This window comes from Gavia stellata, chromosome 10 (assembly GCF_030936135.1).
Source record: "Gavia stellata isolate bGavSte3 chromosome 10, bGavSte3.hap2, whole genome shotgun sequence".
In the NCBI taxonomy this organism is placed as follows: Eukaryota; Metazoa; Chordata; class Aves; order Gaviiformes; family Gaviidae; genus Gavia; species Gavia stellata.
Window position 1 is genome coordinate 22,480,855 of NC_082603.1, and position 25,777 is coordinate 22,506,631.

Consider the following 25,777-nt stretch of genomic DNA (forward strand, 5'->3'; position numbering starts at 1 on the left):
AATCCAATAATACTATAAATCATGTAAAATTTGGAAAATTACTTTAAGCCCCTGGGCTTCACATTGAACTGCTGTCTGAAGTAAAAAATTCAAATTGTTTATACAGAGAACCAGAAGATATTCTTGCCATCACTGTTGATCTTGTAAAATATTTTGTGTGAAATCAGGCAGATTATTTAAAAACATATAGTCAAACTGTCTATGAAACTCCTTTTTTTTCCCCCCCCTCTTGAAAATGTCTTCCTTGCTTGCCTTTCTCATTAACCCAGTAGTTTTCCATAGCAAGCACCACCCTGGACTTACTTACGTCAGTGAATTTTATGCCATTAATTTCAATGGAAGCAGGATGTGGTCCAGTAAATTATCCCCCAGCATGGTCTGTTCAGTATTACATTAGACCATGGGAATAGTGAAAAGAAAGCTCCTTATGAACTGACTCTTTAAAATATCTATTCTTGTGGTTGCAATGTAAGTTACTGTTACTCTTCTTTGATGTTCTAAAGGTTTCTCAAATTATCAAAAAGGTTCTCAATAGGCAAGCCTTCCAAGGCAATATAGTCACCATTAAAGCCCTTACAGACAGCCTAAATAATGAGGAAAAGCACCAATAATCTAGTAGAGTTAATTGGTCATAATTGTAAAGCATTTATTGATGACCACTGCATGAGTCATTTTAATATTACCTAAACTCTTTGGACCACCTGAAAAAGGTACTAGTGCTGGATTTTGATGACTATAGTTGAGCCCCTAGGAAACAAATCAAGAAGAAAAGTTCTTGTATGTAGCCTGTAACTTTTCTCTCATCAGCTCTGTTATTCCCCTACTTTGAATGAAGTCCTGCAGTGATCAGTGGCCTTCTATTTCTCATCTTCCATGACTACTACCCCATGAGCTTTCCAAAGTCAACACATACTGTTTTCTAGGATCTATAATACTTTCCCAAGACCAAGTTTACTTGACAGCTAAAATAGGGTAGTCCACTTCTTTTTGTCATGAAGTGCCAGTGTCTGGGAGCAAAAGAGCCAAACACACACAGACATACACAAATGATATTTGAACAAGAGGACCTTGCTACCAAGATTTGTAAAGCGTTCTGGGGCCTGGTCTCCACAATGCCATGTGCAAACTGGACTTTTCATGTTCTCACACTTACCTTTTGAACTTGGATTAATGCCACATTTTTTCCTCCTTATCATAATTCACTTAAACTAATTTGGTTTTACTTTGGCATTCTTTAAGATCCACATCATACACCTTTGCTGCTGTATTCTCATGAATACCAAAGCTGTAGAATAAATATTGTTGATATGTGTTGCCACAGTGCTTTTATACTTAGATTCCTCATTAAATTACATTCAATTTTAGTTATAATGACCATAATCCATTTGATACTGTTGACCCAAATTCCCCTGAGGAGAGCTGCAGTTCTGAATTGATATTTGCATCTCTGAGTCAACTGAGTAACATTCAGTATCACATCAGACTTCAAATCTGAAAAATGTCTCTTTCCAGCGTTATTCTAAGTGTTGTAACTAAGTTATATTGCAGAAATGTATTTCTGCAATGCTTTACAGTTGTTGGTGTACTTTAATCTTACCACTTCCCTAGCTTACATGACACTTTACTTATCTGTACTCTATCTCTGTAAACACCTTATGAGAACACTGACCATCAGGAAGCAGAAGCACCTTTCTGAAGCGCATCCCTGGGCGTCTTTTCTGAAATCATATTTCTTCTCCCTGTCACACTCCTTAATCGTTCCTCTTCTGCAATAAATTGTTATTTCTCTCCCTGTTAGAATTCTTTCCTGTCGTTCATCATGTTATGAGTACATTTTGCTTGAGAACAGGAACAAAATCCCAGTAGACCTCAGGAAGCCTTTAACTCTTTTCCTTTCTCATGATGTAGAAAATGGAGAACTCCACTCAGTATCATCTCCTGTGAGAGAGCTTTGTTGATTTGTTTGTTTCAGAGTTTTGGGTGTTTTGGGAGAAATGGGCTATTTGGAAAGATGGAATTATCAGTATTGTGAGTGTTACTCTCAGTTTGATAAGTAGAGTGTCTGGATAAGGAAGCTTTTGAAATTTTTCTCAAGTTTGGTCTGAAAATTATTAAATAGACAACACAGACCTTGGAAGATTCTGGAGAGGAAATGGTTTTATTGAGTCATTGCAGAAGATCAACTATACAGTTCAAAGCATGAGTTTATGATTTCATCTGACCTTTGATCAAGCTAGCTGGATCCCTGTGCTCACAATGATAGCACATGCAGAGGCTCTGTGGAGATGAAGTAGTTGTAAAACTTGTGTATACAGTTCCTTTTTCATGTATCATTGGAGGCATGGGATTAGCCCTGTAAAAGAGATCATGTAAATTTGCAGGTATAAAAATGATGACTTGCACAGCAATTGTTAAGAGGTAAGATCAAGCCATGAGTCTTGCTCATCCGTTTGTTAAGATCTTTGGGATAACTAAGAAAAAACAATATACTTGAAGACTCGGGTCAGTCAGTAGGACAAACTTTGTCAGTTTATTGTCTGGGACTGCTGAGAAATACCACAGAACGTCTTCCAAAACAGGCCAGAAAAAACCCTGTCAATTTAGTTATATTGATCCTGCTTTTGTGTTAGGGAATCAACTGGGTGACTTCTTGATATCCTTTTGAGCTCTGTTTTCTATGATTCTAAATTCCCAAATGCATCCTCAGGGTGACTCTCTACCTGTAGATTTTTGGATAGCAAAAAATGTTATCAAATACAACCAAAGCAGAACATGTTCTTGTCTCAATCCTTTATTCTAAGTGAATATCCAATTAAACCATTCACTTCAGTATCCCGCTGGTTTTCTCATTTGTTGACTCATGTGGGATGAGGGCAGAAGAGTGCTGCTGAACACCTGATTACATCCTTGGCAGTGGGAAAACTATGTAGACAAACACCAAGAGTGCCAGCTCAGCATTCAAAACTTCTCTTAATTTAGTCTCTGGTATTTTATTTATATTTTACTTTACTGTTTTCTTCAATTGGCAAATGCAAATATATTTCTTCATAATTTATGTCTTGACAGATGATAATGAATGTGAAAATGCTACTCAGCCTTGTGGAGAGCATGCCAATTGCACAAACACGGAGGGAAGTTATTTCTGCATGTGTGTGCCTGGTTTCAAATCCAGCAATGGTCAACAAACTTTTGTACCTAATGATGGAACTTCCTGCGTGGGTAAGTTATTAATGTCTGCCAGCTAGCTTTACATTGTCACTCTTACTGCTTCTGTTAATTACAGAAATCTAGCAAAATGCTTTCAGATTTGTGAAGTTTGGTGTCTAGACACAAAATTCCCACAATTTGAACTGGTACAGACTTAATATTCCAGTTCAGGTCCACATTTCTCGCTGATAACACAGCAGCTGCCATTGCTTTCAGTAACACTTCAATCTTGATTCTGCTCACTATTTTTAATCCACATGTCACAGTTTTAGACCATGAATATACAGTTAAGGTAACACAGAAATCCCCAATCCACCCAATTATGCCCCTGTTTCACTGATCTGTGGGCAAGCTGGGTCATATTCTTAAAACAAAAGCAGAGTGACAAAAGTATTCTGCGTTCAGGTCTCTTGAGACCAACAAAATTCCCTATACGTTTGACCTACTATGGTCCAAATATCTTTTGTTTGGGGGCTTTGGTTGTGACATTTTTGGTAATTTTTCAAGTCTGATCGAAAGCAATGAGCAAGATCAGTAGTCATCCTACCTCCTGTGCCATCCATCAGCCTCTGTTTCTGTAGCAGCTGGATGGAACGTGTTCAAGATTACAGGGGAGGAAAAGTTCTCTGGAAAAATGTTATTTCTGAACAACTATGCAATCCTTTAGGATTTCCTTTGAATGGAAGAACTGTAACTATTTCTCTTTTTTCAAATTCCTGGTAATTTTCTCTGTATGTTGCAACAGTCCTCAGGGAATGGGAAAATAAAGAAATAAATCTATTGCCCTTTACACCTTTATGCTGACTGTGTCTCATTCTAGATATGTCTCCTGTGAGCTTGTGAGTGCTGACAACCTCTCTTCGTACTGCACTTAATATCAGCAGAATGGCTGCATATTAAGCCAGAAAGTGATCTAATCAACATTTCTTGCCCGTTGCTTACACCCATCTAAAAGAACTCTGCTTTATTCAGCCGCCATGAATCGTTCTGAAATTAGCTGGGAGTGAGACTGTTAGCACGTTGAGCTGTAAATATTCTCACAGTTTCTGGTCCAGGCTTTGATTTTTATGTTATGACATTTCCTCACTCAGCTTCAGAAGTTTTGTCTTCAAAGTTATTTCTAAAGTTATTTCTTTTTTTTTTTTTTGCCCTCTTTTCTTTTCTGGGCAGACTGATCTTTTTTTATCCTCTACTGGGGGTTAGTTTACCACTTTTTTTTTTGTTAAATCCATATGGGAGGAGCGAAGAGCTTCCAAAACTCACACTGAAATAAAGAATTACCTGTGGGCACCTTTTCTCATTAAACAAGTGTACCAATTACTTTACCAAGCAGTGAGTCCTAAAGACAACCTTTTGATCCACAATTAATTTTCTACTATATCTGTCAGAGAAACAATAATAGGATATTTTGTACCCAATGGGTCTGCTGCTACAGGTAGTAGATATGACTTGCACACAAGCAGCTGATAGTAGCATAATCAGGGTGTACTATACACAGCAGAAGCCAACACCAAAGTTGTCATTGTAAATACAGTGCAAGTTATCCAGTACAAATCGGGTAGGATGGATACTTGGTAGCTCTGTTCTCCACGTTTATAAGGCCCCAAAATATTTTCAGATTCTGCGAAGTCTTAGGTTTTCTTTTTAATATATATGTGTAATGTATATGGCAGGAACTTTAAAAATACAGTGATTGTATTTTGGATTGCATGCCATTATGCAACCTATTTGTTTATAGTCAAATCCCATCAAACCTACCTGGAGTCCCCAGCGGTACAAGTGTGATACGTCACCGTGTGTGTGTGAGTCTATGTGCATACATATGTGCGTTCCTCCCCTCTTTGCTTACTACACTAAACTTCCAAATTCAAAGTGTTTGTAAGGCTCAGGGTAGTGGATGAAAAGAAAACTTGGGGCAATGGCTTTGGGAAATGTCAGTTCAACCTTAAGCCAACCAGAATGTTGAGTTTTGAGTTAAGGGTCAGCAGCATTTCATCCATACTATCAGGCAGAATTGGTGAAGAAATTACAATGAAGCATGCAGACAAAGGAGGAACTGGAGGGTAGGAAGGGAGAGAGAGGAAAAACAGGAGAAAGAAAATGGAGAAGAAAAAACAGGAATGCAGAGACGTGGTATTTCTGAAGATATTTTTCTGCTGTCCTGAATGTGAGCTATTAAAATCTATTTACTGTGTAAAAGCCATGCTTTTTCCTTAGACTTCACATTCTATTGAACGTTCGGCTGCAGACAGAAAGGTGAAATATAAACCTACTTTTTTCACCCTGGTCAACAGTGTGAAAATGGCCATCTGGAAAATGAAAGTGACATCCGTGCCACTCTGCCTTTCCCAGGAGCATGCTATTAGTTTTCTTCAGGTATTTCTAAGAGCACTGGGAAGGCGCCTATTCTCCATCACATCCTTTTCTGCAACAGGGGAGTTGTACAGTGGGTGGGATATGGCATTATGCCACATTGCTAACTTTTCTTTTACCTGTGCCATTCGTGGGCTTTTCCATTTCTACTTTGTGTGTGCTGCTGCCTTCCACAGTATGGGGACATGGGGAGGGAACATCTAGTCCTTTGCAATTGAACTTTTCTATCACTTGCAAGCTACTAATAAGCAGAAGGTATAATGTAGACATCAAGCTGTCTTGACTGACTGGTGAAGAATCAAAGCGATGTAGGTACAATCCAGTAATTGGCAAGACTGAACATAATAACTGTTCTCAGCACTTTTAATTTAATTGGAATTTCCTTGCCTGCTGCAGTAAATTAGGAGTGACAAAGCACAGAAATAAAATAAAAGGTTATAAATCTATTTTCACACTAGCCTAAGTGGTGTTGGCGATATTATTTTTCTGATCGGAGCTATTATAAAAGCTTCAAAGTTCAGCTCCAGGATTTGTTTTGAATATTTGCTAAAAGGCCGGGGCTTTTTGCAGAGCTACAGCAAATGCTATTCTGTTAAAAAAGCTGCTGTTCTTCAACCTTTGCTCAGGAATGTTGTCCGTGAAGATTACTTATGCAAGCCTTGGCAGCCCAGTTTCATTCCCGTAGTAGATCAAGGAGGACAGTTTGAGATCCTCATCCTAAAGCTCCAGTAAAATTGGATTGCTGAAAGCACTGACAAGCTGTTGTCCATGTGTGGTCCAACAATTGCATATTTGGTTAAAAAGGCATAACTACAAAATATAAAGGAAAAAAAACCCTACAGCTACTGTGCACAGTATTTCAAAGCAGGAAGTTAAAAGCAGCATTCTTGAAACTGTCACAAATTGTTGGCTGCCCCTGACAAACTCTTGTTTTAAAAAGGATATGAAGCTGATTAGTACCTTGCAAGATCAGGCATGTTGCCTTTTAATTTTGTCATCCAGGAGATTTTTTTTTTCCCCCAGGAAACAGTAAATTAAATAGGCGTGGTATGGACTCATTCCACATGGACAACTCAACTGCAGAAAGTCTATTTGCATATACTCAACAGGGTGTCTCTATTAGACTTTAAATAGCCATCCTGTTGCCAGAGATGTGTCTTGGTGCTTGAGTTTCTGCTGTTGTTTTGAATAATCCTGACTTTTCATTAAAATCTCCATTATACTTTATCTGATGTAATTACAAAAGGAAGGGTAATTTGTGTGACTGCTCAATAATGACAAATAAACGATTTACTAAACTAAAGGTTCATGAAAAGCAAAATATCATAATAATTTTGAAATATTTGCATCCGTAAATCACATGGAAACCTGATACTTAGCAATGGTAGTCTGGAAAGTATTCAAATATTTATAAGTCATTGTAAGTTTTAGCAAAGCTTGTTGTCATTTGCTGGTATTCTAGCACTGCACTACATACTGAATATCTTCTTAAGATGTACATGTCCTTCTCTGCATAGCTGACAAGGCCAAAGAAATCTTTGGTATAAGGCTGATGTATGTTCTTGTTATACAAACTGGTATTGTCATGGTTTTGACCCTTGCCACTTCAATTCATTCAAAGTTTGTCTGTTTTACACAGAGTCACACAACAGGGCACTGACAGGCACCCACTTGTTTCAAAAAGAGCTTTATAATTTACAGATGTGAGAGGTTATTTAAATGCCAAGAGTAAGAACTTTAGCCTTATGTCTTTACATGACAGCATTTAATTATGAGGTAGCCTGTGTGTAGCACTATATCACGCTTTTTCCCCCCCGCTTTCTTCACTTTTGCCAGATTCATTGATGTATAACGTGATTAGCTCCATGGCTATGAATATTGAGGTCACAGAAACCATACAAATATGGATAATGTAAAACTTTGCTCGTTAAATAGAAACATTTGCAGTTTGGGGTATCAAATATGGAAACGAACTATTGCTCTAATGCGGATAATTATAATGTAAGCTCATACTTTAGATTTCAGTGCTTGTGCCAACCCATTCAAACCCACAGCTTCCTTGGCGGCTCTCCCTGAAGAGCAGAGGCGGTTGTGCTGGGGAGGGCAAATGTGCTTCCAGCCCTGCCTCTCCTTCCCACCTGTGCCGTGCAGGAGTCAAAACGGCTTTTCGATGGGAGCTTCTGAATCTCAGGCTTAAAACGCAGTATTTCAGGTGCAAATCAGAGCCACTGCTCAGTGAGGAAAATAGGGATATGGAAGTGAGGTGGGACCTCACCCATCTCCTTGAATCCCAGGGAGACCTCTAGGATTAAGAGCAGAAGAAAGGGAGCTGGGAATTAAGCGTGAAAGAGCAAAAATTGTGTGGATGCAGAAACTGTTGGGATACTCCATTAAGAGTTTAAATGCATTTTACAGTTGCCCTGTAAATTAAAAAAAAAGAAAAAAATCATTCAGCTGATTATTTATGGAGGCTCTCTTGCCATCGGTAAAGAATGTTCTATGAAGTTACCAAAAATGCTGTCCAAATAGGCAGATGGCCCTCGGGTATCTTTCATACATCTTTCTGCACTCCCTAGATATACCCACAGAGATGCAGGAATTTTTTCCATTCTTCCACAATTCCCGTTTCTCTAGCAACCTTATTTCATATACGTTATTGCTCATTTTTGTTCTACTCCTTCTTGAAACCCACCAACAATCTTGTGTCAAAATAAGAGTGTAAAAACAGTTCTTATATGCTAATAGTGCATTTCCAGCCCCCTATGTCTGCTTTCTGTCTGTTCTTAAGGCTGCACAAAGGCCTCCTATCAATTCAGGTAGCTATTCTCCTCCACTAATTGGTTAATCAGTTCTCCTTTTTCACCAATTTCTTTCCCAAATTCAGTGTCGTGCCAGTTCTTAACTTAGGTTGTCTTCCTCTCTAGTTCATCTGTTCCCCTCTCTACCTTTACTGTCCTTCAGTTCAGTTCTCAGCCTCTTCTCCTCTCAGGCTGTTCCTTTAAATCTGCTCATGTGTCGCTTCTTCATTTTTCAACTCTTTTTGTCAAATATACCTGTCCCAAAGCTGTTCGCTCTTTTCTCCTTTCCAGCACAGCATTTCACAGTCCATTACTTCATTCTTCAGAATTATTTGGTATTGTTCCCAGTTTACTTTCTCTGTTGAGTTATTTGATCTTTATCCTCAGCCAACCAAATAATGCAAAATAATCCCTACTCCCGCCAGAGAGTTAGTACTCAGCTCTCCTAAATTGATCAATTCATGGATTCCCTTACCGGAATTCATTGGTTTTACTCTTGGACTGTGCCCCGCCCAGTTACTGAACCTGTCTGCCTAATGGCAAATTATTTAGAAGCACAAAAGCCGGTTTAGGCAAATGTAATTTAAATGTGGATTAAAAAATAAGACGTGCCAAGCACTTTAAAGGGCACAGAGCTTAAATCTTAGATTAACGAGATGGATAGAGTGATCTTTTGTAGCATCTTTTTAAAGCCATGACTTAAAAGAAAAGGCTGCAGTTTTCTTTCTTTTTCCTAACTGAATCAGAAGGCTGAGAAAATCTATTTAGTCTAATCTCTGGAAAATGAATTTCAGATGATTTGCATCATGCCAAGCATTTTGGTATGACAGAATTAATATTTACATTCATGGTTTTCAAACATGAACAATGCAATATTATATAGTAATAAAAGTGGTGGTATAAAAATATGATCAATTATGATTTATCCTTCTAATCCCTAAGTATTATAATTGGCAGGTGTTTTGCCATTAAGTTTGCCTTTTTAGTTTTTTGGGTTTTTTATTCCATGAAATTTTATTATGAAACTGCTTGCAGTGTGCAGGGCTATTATCAACAAAGCAGCAAGGTGTTAGTCTGTAAATACTTAATAAAAAATTCAATTTCTCACGATATTTGCAGATGTAGATGAGTGCAGCAATGAAGGAACTGTTGCCTGTGGAGATCATGCAAAATGTGAAAACGTGGATGGAGGGTTTAACTGCTCCTGTAAGGAAGGTTATCAACCATCCACAGGAAAATTGCAGTTTAAGCCAAATGACGGCACTTCCTGCCAAGGTACATGATATTATAAAGGTTTATGTGTTATTATAGAGCTACATCTTCTGAGAAACCCACCAGTGCCTCTTTATCTTCAGTTAGATTAATCAGCAAGACATGAAAAAGAGGCAGGCAGTGGGATCTGCATTTCCTGAGAATAGAATCATTTCATAAATGTATTTTTGCTAAACAGCATGATGAAATCCATTTGAAATAATGGTTACCTCCTCATAGTTGTCAGATCTGTACTCCTCTCTGTAAATTTGAGCTGTCTCTTAACTTCACCTGTGGAAGTCCCAAGGAAAGGGGCCAAACTCTCTATCTGAGTAAAACAAAGCTCAGAGTCCAATCCAGTGCTGTAACTTTGCCCAAGATAACGTCTTAGTAGTTGAAGTTTGAGAATGGAGTGCTGCGTCTTATGTGCATAAATTCAGAATGCTGGTGGTTTGGGGAATTACTTAGACAAGAGCTCTTACAATGAGTATATATTGAATATTGATTAAACTGTAATATATAATTAGTTTCTTTTTAATTTCTACAGAAAATCCGAAGGCCAAGTGTGAGTTATACAAAGACTGTATAACTGAACATATTAATAGAACTTTAGCTGGAGTAAGTAGCATTGGTTTATGGATTAATTTTCAAATCCTTTAATTGTTTCTGTTTGAAACTGTTATTTCAATTATAATAGTTCTTAAGGAGCTTTTAACGAATGCTTGAAGCATACAATTGAACTTAAGCATGTTTACAGAAGTCTTTTTAATAATTTCAAATTATTTGAACTGAGTTGTATGTTCAAATCATGATAATAACTTGCTGGGAATCTGTGTGTTCTGTTTCCAGCAAAGTGAGTCATGATGCATGAAAAATTCAGAAGTGTGGTAATCACTCAACTGTTTCTGTAATTTCTGAAGTTACACACTGCTGCATTTACTGATGTGCAATTATTTACTTGTTCAGAGTGAAAGGCAGCAAGATAGCTTACAAAAGTAATGTCAACAAGTGACAAAATAGAAAATGGAGCAATAACATCCTGGTATGCTAGTATATTTACTCCTTAAAGCATAGTATGTAAAGTGGTACAGAATTTATAGACTCAAAGACTCTGGACTCAAGATTTTTTTTCATTAGAAGCAGAGATTCCTGAAGCAAATTAAAAAAATATTAATGAATTCACTATTCATTAGTCTACAGTTATAGTATTGACTAATTTAAAAGGATAAATGAAAGATAAGCATAAATAACTTAAAACCAATTGTATATGTTTGCATTTTATATTAAACAGTTTGCCAAATTTATGAGATTCAGAAAGATATTAATTTAAAGGCTTATATTAACCTAGTGTAAGATATACATTGTATTAACATGCTTTCTATGTTAACTTGCAATGTAATACATTATATTAAATACAATACATGCTTACCACATTTCTGTGCAAAGACATGGTAAATGCCACTGCAGGATCTTAGAGTGAGATTTTTTTAAAAAATACCTAGTCAAACTAAACATAAACCAAAGTAATAAGTCAAAATACCTCAGTTTTATGTAAATAACTGTATCAGATTTTAGCCTGGTTTTCAGCCTGGGTTCTAGTTCTGTTCACCTGCAGTCAAAGACAAAACAAGGCCCATAAAAGCTGTTCAGCAGCAGAGACTACAGATCTTACAAAATCAAGTGCTGGGGGGGGGGGGGTTATGGATAAAATCTCATTAGATTTCAGTATCGTGAAGTAAGAATTCTTTTCTTATTCAGCCATGAGACTGAAACCTGCAATCATAATCTTCATCTCACCCTCTCAAGCTTATTACTTTTAAAACTAATTGTTTTATGTAAGTGCATTTAGCAGTTCATAAACTGAAGCAGTGAAGGTGAAATAGGCAGTACAGTTTCACTAGACTACATGCTTGATAATCTGCATTTGAAAAAAAACCAACCACAATATACACAAATATTGCCCATCTGCTCCCACCTCTTCAGCTAAAATTTAACAGAAAAGAATAAACGGAGTAACTGTATCGCTGATATTTAAGTACTTTTGCAGAACATTTACTAGTTCATTTTAGAGCATTAGGTTAAATAAAACTGAGCTGCAGTAGTTAAAAAAAAAAAAAGTGCAGTGATAGCACATGACTTTTTTTTAAGTCATAGTTGCTTGTTAGGGTTATACCAGACATGGGTAACACCATTACTTTACAGGTCAATCTATTGATTTAAATAGTGCCTGGTTTTACGCACAAGCATCTTAAAAGCCAGTGTGTTAATTCACAGAAATCAGTCATTTGCAATGGGTTTACTTTCACTTGCAGAAATGTCACTTTACTTGTTTCATTAAGATGCAAGTTCTTGTATTTTTCAGATAAGTCATTTAAAAACACCCCTGGAGATGCTTCAAGAAATTAATAAAAATACTTTGGGACCGCTTTTGCCTGTAGATGTGATTTCATATGTTGAAGCACTGTCTCATTCATCACTGAATACCATGCATTACTCTGTTTCTGACAATGAAGTACTTCGTAATACAACCATTAACGTGAGTGGATCAAGCCTTAAAGTTATGTGGCTTTCGCCCTATTTTACAAATAGCGTATGTCTCTTCTGCTTAAAAATATTCTTTTATTTACAGGTTTTGGTTAACATTGTGAACAATTTTTTACAAAAAGACAAAATTACAGTCTGGGAAGCTCTTCCTGTAGATAACCGAAGACAGAGCCTGACTAAGCTGCTGCATACTGCAGAACAAGCAACGCTTCTCATGTCGCAGGACTTCAAAAAGACAACACAGCTAGATGCTAATGCAAGTGATATAGGTAAGATAAAGAAAATTAATCTAAGATATACTTTAGATGTGGATTACACTGAGCAGTTTTTCGGCACAATTATGAAGATTCGAAATGGTGTTATGTGAAACACACAGGTGTTAATTTGTATGAGTTTCATAACTAACACCTGACTTTCAGTGTAGGTATCATAATTCTCAAAGATTGAACATTTGAGCCCAGAACACAGAAAAAAAAAATGAGAGGCTGTGGGAAGTTGTCCTTTCAGATTCTCTTTCAGTCTCTCATTATAGTCACACTGTCACAGTGAATCTGGATTCATCTTACATGCACAAAATTATCCTATGCATCTTATATGCCTAAGAAACACCAGTGGAATGAAATCTGGATTTGCTCTATACAGATTTTTTTACTCTTTTTGATTGAGTGAAGGTATTGTAAATGTACTTGGAATAAGGACTGCACCTAGTGAGTCAAATCTTGTGTGGTTTTATTTTCAGAGAAATTTCACATTTTTAGAGGAATTTCAGAGGAGGAGAATTGGTTAGTCTGAGTTGCACCATTTTGCTCTCCTACCTTCTCCCTGTGTGCTGGTGTCTTCACACTAACTCCTACTGATTTTCCTGTGGTAATAATAGTTTTACCTTTCCTTTAATGGGAGCAGAGTAAGGCTAATACCAGCCACTTTTAAAAATCCTAATAAAGCACTGCTGATTCCTTTGGCAATGGCCACTCTTTCATTTTTGTTTTTCTGAATGTACCCAAACTGTATGTGACATGTTTTCTTATTTTAGATTCAGTACAGTCCTTCAGTGCCTCGTAGTGGTTTGCCATTTTATAAGATGACTTGACGAGAAAGATGCCTCTGTTGGTTCTGAGGCAAATCAAACCACCTGTGCTTCCCTCACCTTTCTGAAACTAAATTAGCAAGAGTGATGGAAAAATAGGGAGGGAATTATTCCATGACATAAGCTCTGTGGAAGCAGAGTTATGTTAGTGCAGAGCACCTCTGGGTCTGCAGCAGATCCAGAGTGGTGCCAGGAGCTGGCTGGAAAGCCCCCGTTCCCCTGCCACCCTGGCTGAAAGCAAGGCTCTCATGGCTGTAGAGCTGAGGCCATGAAGGATGAGAAGAGAGGATTCAGGTGCAGCCTCCGGTGGCAGTGTAGATGTCAGTCAAACCAAGGTGACAAAAAAAGCTGATAAAGAGAATGGGGAGGAAGCTTCATGTTGGAAGGTCGATGATTTTTTTGCTTGCTTTTGTTCTAAAATGGGAAACTGTACAAGCTTTTTTCCAAATTGGCCCCAAACACTGAATTTTTTTGTTACTGTTTTTCAGCTTGAATATATTTTTCACAGGGCTTATATGTGCCCCACACATCTATTTTGGGACAAGACCTACAACGTTATCCATCTCTCTCCACTGCTTTTTATGGTGCAAGCTCTTCAACTCCAAGCTTTTCAAAACTCCAGCCACAGAAAACCATTTCTTATGTCCTGACAAACATTTTCTGACAGCTGGTCTATTGAATAGCTCATATTATTTTTGTGTGCTGTGCTATAAGCAATGCAGATGGTCTAGCTTAGTGATATTCCTCCATCAGTCAAGTTTTAGATTTGTTTGTTGTTGTTTTGTTTTGTTTTTAAAAAAAGGCCTGATTGACTTTTTTTTTGTTTCCATCCTGGGTGATTGAAACTCAGCACTATAATGAACCAAATAAAGAGCTCAATGTCCTTTAATGTAGTTTTTGTCCTGAGGGGTGATGCTTGTTTGTTTGCTTTTTGACAAGGCACATCATTATTTCATGGTGCAACGTGCATTTGGTAGCATGGATAGATAACTATAAAATATATACTTTTCAAAAATTGGCTTTTATCAAATGTTGCTATTCAGTAGAGGATTTTATGCTTTGCTTTTTATAATTGTGATTTGTGGTTCCTTTCAGAAATGCATTTTTAATAAAGCAATAGCTCTTCCTAAAGTAACCTACATTATTCTTTCCAGTGCCTAATTTAATGCAAGGTAAATAAAAGACTATATTTTTCATGGAAAGAGTAAAAAGTATGTGAGCAAAATGTATGCATGAAAACAACAAAACATAGAGGTTTAAGCAAACGTGCTATATTAATAGCATTTTTCTTGAAATATTTGGCACAATGATATATTCTTGAAATTCACGGTAATTATGCAATCCAATAGCACATTTATTAACCCAACTGTAAATTATGGTAGACCATAATGGAGCTGTGATTTGTACAGTATTTTTCCTCTTTTGCAGTGCTCAAGGTTTTTGCTTTTGATTCACACCACATGAAACACATTCACCCTCATGTATACATGGGGGGAGATTACATAAAGATCTCTCCAAAGAAGAGAGAGGAATCTCATCCTAATGGTAAGAAACAAATGCTAAGAGAGTAGATGGGTTAATAAACACCTTGGATAGACTTGTAACCATTAGTAAATAACCAAATGTGCAGTTTACCAAGACTGAGCTTCAGCCCTACTAACTACAGAGGAGTCAAGGTATTTTTATCACCATCTCTCCTACCCCTTTATTGTCTCAAGACTGGTATTTCTAACATTTCCAGTGGCACAGTGAGTATCCAGTAAGTTTTAACACTGGATATTGATACCAGAGACCTGAGCTTTACCCTTTTCTTAGCCATAGATTTGCTGTGTGACTTTGGACTAACCCCTTCAACTCTCTGTGTCACTCCTCCTCCAAAAATTGGTGCATCTTTTCTATGTAGAAAGTAGCTCATTGAGGCAAAAACATGTATCCTTCCGCACCAAAACCAGCAGAGCCCAGTTCTTGGCTTGGACCTCAGAGTGCTACAGCAATGGTTTACAACTACTGGCATCACTAAAAATAAATAAATGTGTTTAAACAGTTCTGGAATGAAACCACCTAACCTAATAAACATAGAAAAGATATTTTAAATCTTAATCTTCCAGCTAATCTGAATCTCATCGCCTGTCAGTACCTAATGTGGTTTATCTGGGTACCAGGGAGAAAAATCATGACATTTTTTCATATCAGCACTGCATCCTAAAATACTTTTTGCTTTCTTTTTCCCTGTGTGCCTTCCATGCTGGCTCCACTGTAAGAGACGTCAAAGCCAGCCAGGTACTTCAGAGAGGCCCAGTATTTACCTCAGGTCTGTGCCGTTTTTGTTTCTGAGACCTGACACCACATGTGTAGCCAGCTGCAGAAGAGCAGCAAGCATATATTACTCTAGAAAAAAAATATATGCATATGTCTAATTAGAATTTCCAATGCGAACACACATTTTTATTTGTAATGGCAGTTACATTGTTTTAAATAAAGCTATATTTCATTGTCTCTAAAACATTTTTATAAGTATTCCACAAAGATTCCATCTGTTTTGCATATTTTATGCAATAGCAGTAATAATGTCTATTGTTTATTGTTTCCTTAATGTCTTCAATTTTGTTCTTCTATAAAAACCCACAAACTACTAAACATGGTCTGTTTGATTGATAGGCACCGTTGCAGTTGTCTTTCTGCGGTATAGCAATATTGGCTCTTTGCTTTCATCGCCTAAAAACCGCTCCTCGAAAAATACTTCAGAGCAGAGACAGACAGTAAGCTCATCAGTTATAGCTGTTGCAATTAGTTCAAATCCACCTACACTCTATGAGCTCGAGAAAATAACATTTACCTTAAAGTATGCCAAGGTAAGGGGTTTTTTTATTATCAACTTCAAATAAAACAAAACAATAGCTAATCATTTTATGTGATGTAACCATACCTACAGTGTATGATATACTGAGACATAATTCTGTTGTTTGCTGATGTGAGTTTGTCATTTATTTCTCTAATAAGATTAATCTCAAATGTGACATCCTAAGTGCAATATACGAAACACGATACAGCTGAAAATTGCTATGGTACTAAAGCAAGGGCAACAATGCCATCTTTGCTGGGTTGTAGTATGAATAAAATGTAGATGCCTGAACCAGAGAATATTACAGGATCTTGACTATTCTGTATTTAGGTGGGGGGGTTTCTGAAAGTTTATCAGATGGTTAAGCATGCATACTAAAAAAAGTGAAGAAATGCTTCAAAGTTAATGCAAAAAGTTAACCTGGAGCTAGGAGGTAATAGAAGAACCTACAGTGTTGCAACTTCGTTATTTCTGAAATTTGAACACATTTATTTAAAACTGGGAGTTTTACTTCCAGTATATATAGATTTTGCTGACTTCACTTGTATGTGAAGAATGACCTTACATGGCACAAACTATTATCGGAAACATAACAAACAAGTGACTCTGTAGGGAGGTGGGCAGTGGGACAAGGTGTAAACCTTGGTTATGCAGCTTTTAAATTTGTTACTTGCCTTCTAATATTTGAGCTAGAGATCACCTTTATATAAATTTGCATATATTTATACCGCCTCTAGTACAGTGGGGACCTTATCTTTGACTAGTGTTAATAAGCATTAACTGTAATAAATAATACTAATGGTCTTACTCATCGCTGTCATTGCACCTGATATAGCAGGTGTGATATGACCCTGGCTTTATCCCAGATTACTCTGTAAAATGCACAGAATAAGCCTGACTTTGTGAACTGCTCATTTGGAAGGGACTATGAGCAGGACAAGCAATGTGGCTGTAACCTTGGGGTTTAGTCCATGTTCAGCAGGTGTAGGGGTATATATAACAATGCTTTCTGTAGGTAAAAATTCCAACACCTTTGCAAGTGCCAGAAGGGTTCAGTAATCTGATGAGCCGACATGTTTGGTGGGGTGTTAGCTGTGTGGATAAAATGCTGCCATCCCCAGCCATGTTTTAATTGCTTGGAACAGGCCCTGCAGAGTGTGCTTTTTGTTTCCCCGCCTTCCAATGGTAACAAGAAATTTTTAATTAATTATGCCAGTTAACGTAAGAAAGGTCTCCTGATGGGAAATATCGTGCCTTTTGCCATCAGTAAAACATCTTGTTTCTGTTCCAGACTGCGGATAAAGATACTAAATGTGCGTTTTGGAACTACTCAGCAGACACAATGAATGGCAACTGGGCTACAGAAGGCTGTGAGCTGACACATTCCAATTCCACTCATATCTCATGCAAATGTAATCATCTGACTCATTTTGCTGTTTTGATGTCCTCTGGTGGCTCTGTTGTAAGTGCTATTTTAATTTAGTGTTTTACCTGATACTTTCTCCTGTCTTCATTCCTTATGTTTTTATTTCAGTGCAACTTATGTATTTTCCCCCTTTAGATTGCCTCTTGTTTCTGTTCAGCAAACACACAATTTATTGTGCACAGAGCAAACAAAATTCCTCCCATATGTGTTTGAATTTCCTTATGTCCTTTCTGCAGTATTACAGAGCAGTGATGCAGCGAAGTATCTTGTTCCAAATACACAGTCTGTTGTGCTTATTTTTGGAGCATTGCTTTTAATTTTAAATCCCACGTTAAGACTGCTGTGGGATTTAACTGGCATTCATTGGTGGTCAGTAACCATATGGCCCTGAATTTCTTTCTCACAAAACTTTGTCACCCATTTGTCTAACCTTGGCATCTAAAAATCTGCTTTAAATTCTCTCCTGAGAGTTTGCAACAGCATCATCAATTTGAAGTTTATGACTATTAAACACGGACGCTCATGACCAGCACAAAATCATGAGAATGACCACTCAGTTTATGTCCTTCTTATATTAAGAGGCCCCATAGATTTCCAGGGTCTACGTGGGGATCTGTAGGAGCTCAGGTCCTGCCTCAGGAGGCAGCTTTGTAAGGTATCAGAACTGACAACAAGCAGAATATTAGCATGAATATACTGTACTGAGACAGTTCTCTCACACTGGCAATTTCATGCTGATAGAGGCTGTTTCCTGGTTGCTATATAGCATCCTAAGTCTTCAGTTCAAATTTAAAACCTTTGCAGGTACTTATATAGTTATTTTGAAAAGGAAGGCTGGGAGGAGAATAATCTCTGGTCTTGTATTCAGAAAAAAATACTTAGATACATTTTATGGTCAGTTGAGTACTATCCTTATGCTGATACACAGTCATGTATTTCAGAGATTCTTTGCGCAAATACCAAGCAGCAAATGTAGGTGTATTCCTACACAGAAAATATTCATATCCAGTATTAAAATAGCCTGTGTTTCTTTGGAGACTGTTCATGTTACATATCTGGAATAGCATTTGTTTGAAGTGATTGCTATTTCAGAGTCTTGTTTTGATCATGTTGCAAATTCAGTAGGACGGTTATTCAATTTTGCTTATCTAAGTCACTGCTGTGATAAGCCCTTTTATATTAGAAAATGTTCATGTCATATTAATATATGTCCTACTGCCAGGGTATTTGTCATTCACTAAAATGATCTGATTTTTAAAATCATATTAGGAGATACTGATGTTAATAAAAAGTTTTGTTAAGAAATATCAGAAAATGCAAAAGCAGGAATGTATACGGTTCATTACTAATTTTCCCCATCTCTCAAAAAAACAATACTTTTTAAATTATCCAAAGTGTACTTTTGCAGTGAAACTCTCCAAACAGTTTTGATTAATATTTTGTAGAAAAGAAGAACTGTATTATAGAATGAGGTCTTTCTTGAGAAGGTACAAAGCTATTCTTTTAAATATTATATTATAATTTTCCCCCAGGGTGTTACAAATTATAACATTCTTACAAGAATCACTCAGCTAGGAATAATTATTTCGTTGATTTGCCTCTCCATGTGCATTTTTACATTCTGGTTCTTCAGTGAAATTCAAAGCACTAGAACGACAATTCACAAAAACCTCTGCTGCAGCCTTTTCCTGGCGGAACTTATTTTTCTGATTGGAATTAATATGAACAATAATAAGGTGGGTATTTTTCACTTGTCTCTTGATTTTGTGTTGTAAAGTAAATACACAGTATAAGATGTGATCGTCCATCTACTTCCAGTATTTCCTAGTATCAGTATGAATATTCAAGTGACACCAACTTCCCAGTCTAGTAACAGGAACTATAAAACAGTCATTTAAAGAAGTAGGGCCTTCATGTGAGCTGGTGTGTATTGACTTTGCTCCACGGGTTTCATTTAAACTTTGTCACCTTAGCCAAGACTGTGATCTCAATGTGTTCAGCATTTTCACTTTTCACATCCGTTTGGATGCTGTACAAAGCCACATTGGTGGCTCTCTGGGTGACCATTTTCCTGAAAAGCCAGGCCAGAGCTGCAGTCCTGAGCTGGCATTTAAGATACTAAATGTTGGCTGGAGGACCCCTTTCCCTTCTACATGTGAGGTCTTGACCTGTCCCTGTTAATTTTCATACAAGTTGGGCTGTTGGTTTTGTGCATCTCAGGTTAGTTTTAGGAAATTAAATTATGCATAAATTATCAAAATACCCCTACTCTAAGTCACTGGATAGGATTTAAAATTACTTGGAGAAAATATGAACTGCTATCCCTGAGGTAGCACTCCAGTATTAATTGATTGAGAAATATCATTTTACAAACACTTTGTAGTAACAAAAGTTATTTCAGAAATAATTCCTTGTGATGCATAATTACATTGTTATCAAAATCATAAAAATGAATGTCTAGATCAGGAAAGCATATAGACTACTCAGCTGTAACTGTGAGATCAACCTTGTCAATTTGTTGATACAGTTTTTCTGGGAAGACATGCACCAATTTTAAAAGCTGAATGTAGTCTATTTTACCAGTTGCTAGAGAAAACACCAATGAACAAGTGTGCTCCTGGGTGTAGGCCAAGTTCTTGTTAATCAGTATTACATCTGGGCTGCTGGACCACCACTTTAGAGTCGCTAGGTTGCTGTGCATATGCTGTTACATTTACAGAGACTTATTAATAGAATTATGACTCTTGCTTTCTCCGATTGAATTTCTAGCTCTTCTGTTCCATTACTGCTGGATTACTCCATTATTTCCTTCTTGCTGCTTTTGCGTGGATGTGCATTGAAGGTATTCACCTCTACCTTATAGTTGTGGGAGTCATCTACAACAAGGGTTTCTTGCACAAGAATTTCTATGTCTTTGGCTATGTCAGTCCAGCTGTGGTTGTTGGAATCTCTGCTGCACTGGGATACAAATACTATGGCACCACGGAAGTGTAAGTTACTGTTTCTGTGTCCAGATCAGCATCCATAAGGATGCAATAGTCACAATAGCACATTTCAAGGCATTTTCTGCTGTTTACTTTTCAGATGTTGGCTCAGCACAAAGAATAACTTTATATGGAGTTTTATAGGACCAGCATGTCTAATAATTCTTGTAAGTATAATTTTCATTTTTTATTGTAGTACATAAAACTGATAATAAAAGGTGTTTAATAATCACCCACCCATCGCCAGCATAGCTGTGAGTGCTAATTATAGGGCAGAATTGGCTAATTTAGACCTTTTTATAGTGTCTCTAAATTATTTATATGCTGTATATTTAAATACTTTACTAGCCTGAAAAATGAATGTTTGACAAAAAAAGCCCAATATAGATCAGAGCTTTTTTTTTCTTACTTGCTTTCTTTTAACCCAATGGTTTGAGAAATTCTGTGAAGCATTCCTGGTTTTTAAGAAGTAGCATCTTTGTATGTCGTTGGCATCTCAGTATGACTCGGCAGGAGGTGTACACAGACACTATCCTAGCAGACAGATAATCTGGTTTTTCAAACGTTGTGTGACTTAATCTCTTATCAGTGATCGGTCATCTTTGTAAGATTAGACTGCCATCCTTATGGTTTTATCACTCGCGTGTACCCTGTCATCATCAAAGCTATTTTAAACTAAATTGCGACGTCAGAGAAAAGAACCCGCTATTTCACATGGGCAGACAAGTCAAGTATTGATAGCCCTATTTCAGCTGTGAAGAGGGCCTTTTTAATTCTTATTGGAAGTGGTTTCAAACCTGCAAATTTGGCAGGTATTATATGTTCAATTCTGAATCGAGACATTTTTGGTGCCTCGGGAGCATTTCTAAGTGCTATAAAGTTTAACAAACCATTCCAACTGTAATGGGGCATTATTGTGTATGACTGGGTTGACAGTGATCTGGCAATAGCTGGAGCTAACAGGAGGAGAAGGTACAATGGTGACGCCTCGTGACATCTATGGTCAAGTCAGCTATAACCTTTCGTTGGTTTTTTAGCTCTTTGGTGATAATTGTGAGGATTTGTAAAAAGGAAGAAGTTGTGCTGCCTAACACACACCAGATGATAGTAAACCAGTTTTATTTCAATGCATTAGCCATTTCAAAGCTGAATAAAGTATCAGGCATAATTCTGGTCAAATTCCACCCCAAATTCCTACTATAGATTGGGGATAGGCTGGGAGCAACCTGCCGGATGCAACTGCCAGGTGATGGTTCCCCATCTCACCCTCCTGGTGAGCACGGCAGACTTTGAGAGAGACAAGGCTCTGTAGCTTCCCTTGGCTCAGTGCTTCTGGGGTCAGATGGCCCTGAGGGACGACAGGTTACTACAATAAAACAAAATCATGGGGACAGACCACCCTTTACTAGGAAATTCTTACAATTCTCTAGGTTTAAGTTGACAATTTCCTATTTTCTCTTCGGACCTTATCTCTTTCTTCCATGAAGGCAGCAGGGTTGGGATTTTTTTTGTTGTTGCTCTCATTCCTATTCCTCATCTGCCTTAGGTGAAGATTTATGAGCAGTGATGTATCACTGCACTGTTAGTACAGGAAAACTGCATTATCAAAACATACAAAATGCCCAAAGTTTATGTATCTGTAACCTTGTTTTCAGCTCCAGCTGAGCTGTGCCTGATGCAGTATCTTAGGTAGACAGTACAGAGGCAGAGCAAGTCTGCAGTGGCTTTGATATCGGTCTAGCTGGGCACAGAGGCAAATCCTGCAAGCTGGGCTCTGAAGCCCGTAGCTGTTCTGTGAGCAGTCCAGATCTTTCAGCAATCCCTGCAAATTAAAAGCAAAAGGGAAAGTAGCAGAAGTTGATACGGGCCCTCTGCACCAATGTAGTCCTCCTGTGGATGAGGATAACTGCCAGATAGTTTCTTTTTTTTCTCTCACTCCTTTGCCTAAGTGAAGCCACACAAGGACCTGTAGCTGGACAGCGAATAGCCCTGTGGTTGTTTTGCTGCTTTTGTTTGTGTTATGGAAGTATTTTGTGATAACTTGTTTTCACAGTATTTGCATACCTTTATTATTGTCTCTTCATAATCATGCACTATTAAACCGGGGAGGAAATGCAACCCCCTTTCAGCAAGCTGCTTCATCTGCTGTGTGATATTTTGAGCATTTGGGCAGCTTGTTTTGATGGGGTGACAGCAAATTGAAGCCTGAACTGCAAAAGCAATGTTTTCAAAGAGTGCAGGGAGCTAGCTAATTTGCTCGTGCCCTGTCCGGGTTATTGTCTAAGGAAAACATGGAACACTTTATGAAAGTAGGTACTTACTCAAGAAGATGAAGTTGGTGTTAGATGTCTGCTCTGTGGAAAGCACATTGGTGGTGGTAATTCTGTTTCTGTCATCCAGTCTTCCTGTTCAGCATACTGCATGGGCACCAGCATAACAAAGATTAAACTCTTCCCAAAGTAATGGCACTCAGGAAGTCCTTTTAATTACAGAAGCCAATCCCTTCCTAAGTTTCCCATTCTGCCCATGGCTAATTAAAAAAAAAAATAAAAAATAAAAAAATTACTAATTAAGGACTCTGAAAAGGAAATGTTATTTTTGTTCTGGGTTAACCAGCTAGAGCACCGCAACCCTCATATAGAAAGCTGCAAAATGTGGCAGCTTCAAGCTCACTTTTAATCCTGAGTTTCATCTACTAATAGCATGGAGTTTGCAGGTTTTCCAAGATAGCCTGGAGAGTTTGGATACCAAACGTCTGAAAAGCCCCTCACCAGAAATCTGATTCTTGCACAAAAACATTAAACTCATTGTCAGCCCAGGTACCCAAAAGCTGCTTTCAGTTTCTGTGAATGGGGGCCCAGGTGATTTGTGGTTTGGATTATACTGTGATATGCCCTTGTGACAGCATGTAAATGATGATGAACAGAACCGGTTCTGTACCAATGGATTTTCTGCACATTATTTCAAACACATCCTTGGGCTTTAAATCTGCAGTAATAGTGAAGCACAGGGAGCTCAAGCATTTATCAGGAGAACAAACCAAGTTCTCTGAATGCCTAAGCAGTAACACTACTTCTGAAGGTGTTTGCTTATTAATATTAAGGTTCTATTAGCATTCTTAAGTGTAAAGCAATGGCCTTATTGATCCCATCTAAAAATGATTATTATTATTATTATATTGGTGACTGTACATGAAAAGGAGTGGGTCAGAAGCTCTTTAGATGGAGTTAGGAAAGAAAGGGCATTTTAAACCTTTGTAAAGCAAGCTGCAGACTGAAGATAATTTCTACAACTTATTTCTTCCTCCTAATACTTGTAATCTTTAGAGCCACAACCATTTTAGCTAAAACTATGCTGAAGATTAGATCAAAGCATACAAGTATGGAGAAATTATTTATAACAAGTATTTAAACTTTTTAATATAAAAGTGAGTTTATCACAAGCTTTAAGGGACAAACATTCACACACACCACAACCCAAGCCTGACTGAGGCAAATACAAATATAAGCTCCAGAGATAAAAGGTATAAAAATGAAAAAAAAAAATAAAAAAAAAATCCCTAGAACATTTTCTTTTCTTTTGTAACACACTCTTACAATAATAATCTCCCTGTAATAGGAAGTGTGCAGAATGGAAATAACCATTTGTCTGCAGGGTAATGCAGCTGCAGTTTTGATGAGCATATAATGTCAGCCAAGAACAAACTCCTTCCCATTGTGGAGGACTTCTACATGGCTTTCCCCACCTCTGGCATGACAGCTCACTCTGTGTTGCGTGGGAGCAGACCTATGTAAGGGCTTTATTCTGCACTACTGACATTTGTGGAAACTTCATCTTTTAAACTCTGTGGACACAGGATAAGTCCCTCCACTTGTACCTATTGTGAGGGACAGCTATATATTAGTTGTCTAGCTGGCAGCAGAAATGACATTGTTTGGAAGGGCTGGGCAAAGGCTATTAATACTACACTTATGAACATCTACAAGGCATTAAAAGGAAAATTTCAAAGAGAATTGCTGCTACTCCAAGTGCAGCTATAGGCAACCCTTCTATTATACCTCTCTCCCACAACCTTCTCCCATTAAATCTGTTCAGTTGACCTTCATGCAGAAAGTTCAAAGTCACTAATGATAACACGATTTGCACCTTTGCAGTATCGACAGATTCATGCAGGCTTGACTGTTGTACCCACTGTCAATGTCACAATAAATTGGCATACATCTGTGAGAAACCAGGACTCAGAAGCATGACACATAACATTAACTGGTGCAATTTTTTGTTTAACAGCATAAATCTACCAGTATCATTTGCTGAGATCACCTCTGTAATAACAAAATACAGAGTTGCTCTTTGAGGTTGGAACATTTCCAAAATTGAACATCATCCAAACAATCCTCTCTGTGGCTTTATCCAAACATCCTAGCACTGTGCAGCGAGGAGGTGGCTCCTGTACACTCTTCCTTGGTTTACTCCATTCATGTGTGTTTTCAGGGACCTTGAAGGGATCTAGCTTGGTTTCAAGCTCCAGTTTCTTGAAACAATTGGTAATCATAGTGTTTGCAACTAAAAAAATGGCTTATAAATGGACCCTGCAATTTTCAGATCTGTCTTGTAAACCTGACTTGGAACATAAAACCAAGATTAGTTCTTGGGAGAGGTGTCCTCAAAAAAGCCAAGTTCTTTTTATTAAGCATTCCTGTATGTAATAAATGTAATGAATAATCAACTGTAAAGCAAAAATATACTAAGAATTGCAGTGATTGATTAACCATACTGTTTTGAACTTCCCATGTATAAATGAATGGGTAAATGAATAAAATATACAGATTGCAGTTGCAAAATACAAAAAAGTGACATGTGAGTGATGAAAGCAGGCTAACAGTAGAGTAATGCTTTTCATTAAGGAACTGCCTGCATATTCATTAGAGCTAGTCGATTACTTAAAAAATATATTCATCAGATAATTTATTTGATGAATTTTACCATTATTTGTCAAATAATTTATTCAACAAAAAAGGTAAAATTAATGGAATAGTGCATTCATCAAATCTTATTGGACAGCTGTAATACTTATTCAGTTCTGTACATTTAGGTTGATTCAGGATTAGTAATACTGCTGCAATCAATGCAGAAAAATTTCCTGGCAAATCCATTACTCTGCTGTTTTCTCATATGCTCACAAATTTCATGTACTTAATACTCTAATCTAGGCCATTCCAACTGAACATCTTTCTTGTAGAAAAGTAAATATTCAAAGAGTCCAAA

The 25,777-nt window shown here is 37.5% G+C and overlaps 1 protein-coding gene across 2 annotated transcripts in view; it reads left to right on the forward strand.

The window, feature by feature from the left end:
- ADGRL4 (adhesion G protein-coupled receptor L4) overlaps nucleotides 1-25,777 on the forward strand; it is a 76,040-nt gene that overhangs the window by 36,350 nt on the left and 13,913 nt on the right. For both annotated transcript variants that reach the window (XM_059821942.1, XM_059821943.1), the window contains exons 4-14: nucleotides 3,067-3,219; nucleotides 9,498-9,653; nucleotides 10,177-10,247; nucleotides 11,992-12,165; nucleotides 12,259-12,442; nucleotides 14,689-14,805; nucleotides 15,919-16,112; nucleotides 17,394-17,564; nucleotides 19,061-19,264; nucleotides 20,298-20,518; nucleotides 20,613-20,679. In XM_059821942.1, the coding sequence (XP_059677925.1) occupies nucleotides 3,067-3,219; nucleotides 9,498-9,653; nucleotides 10,177-10,247; nucleotides 11,992-12,165; nucleotides 12,259-12,442; nucleotides 14,689-14,805; nucleotides 15,919-16,112; nucleotides 17,394-17,564; nucleotides 19,061-19,264; nucleotides 20,298-20,518; nucleotides 20,613-20,679 (1,712 nt within the window). The remainder of the gene's footprint in view (nucleotides 1-3,066; nucleotides 3,220-9,497; nucleotides 9,654-10,176; nucleotides 10,248-11,991; nucleotides 12,166-12,258; nucleotides 12,443-14,688; nucleotides 14,806-15,918; nucleotides 16,113-17,393; nucleotides 17,565-19,060; nucleotides 19,265-20,297; nucleotides 20,519-20,612; nucleotides 20,680-25,777) is intronic.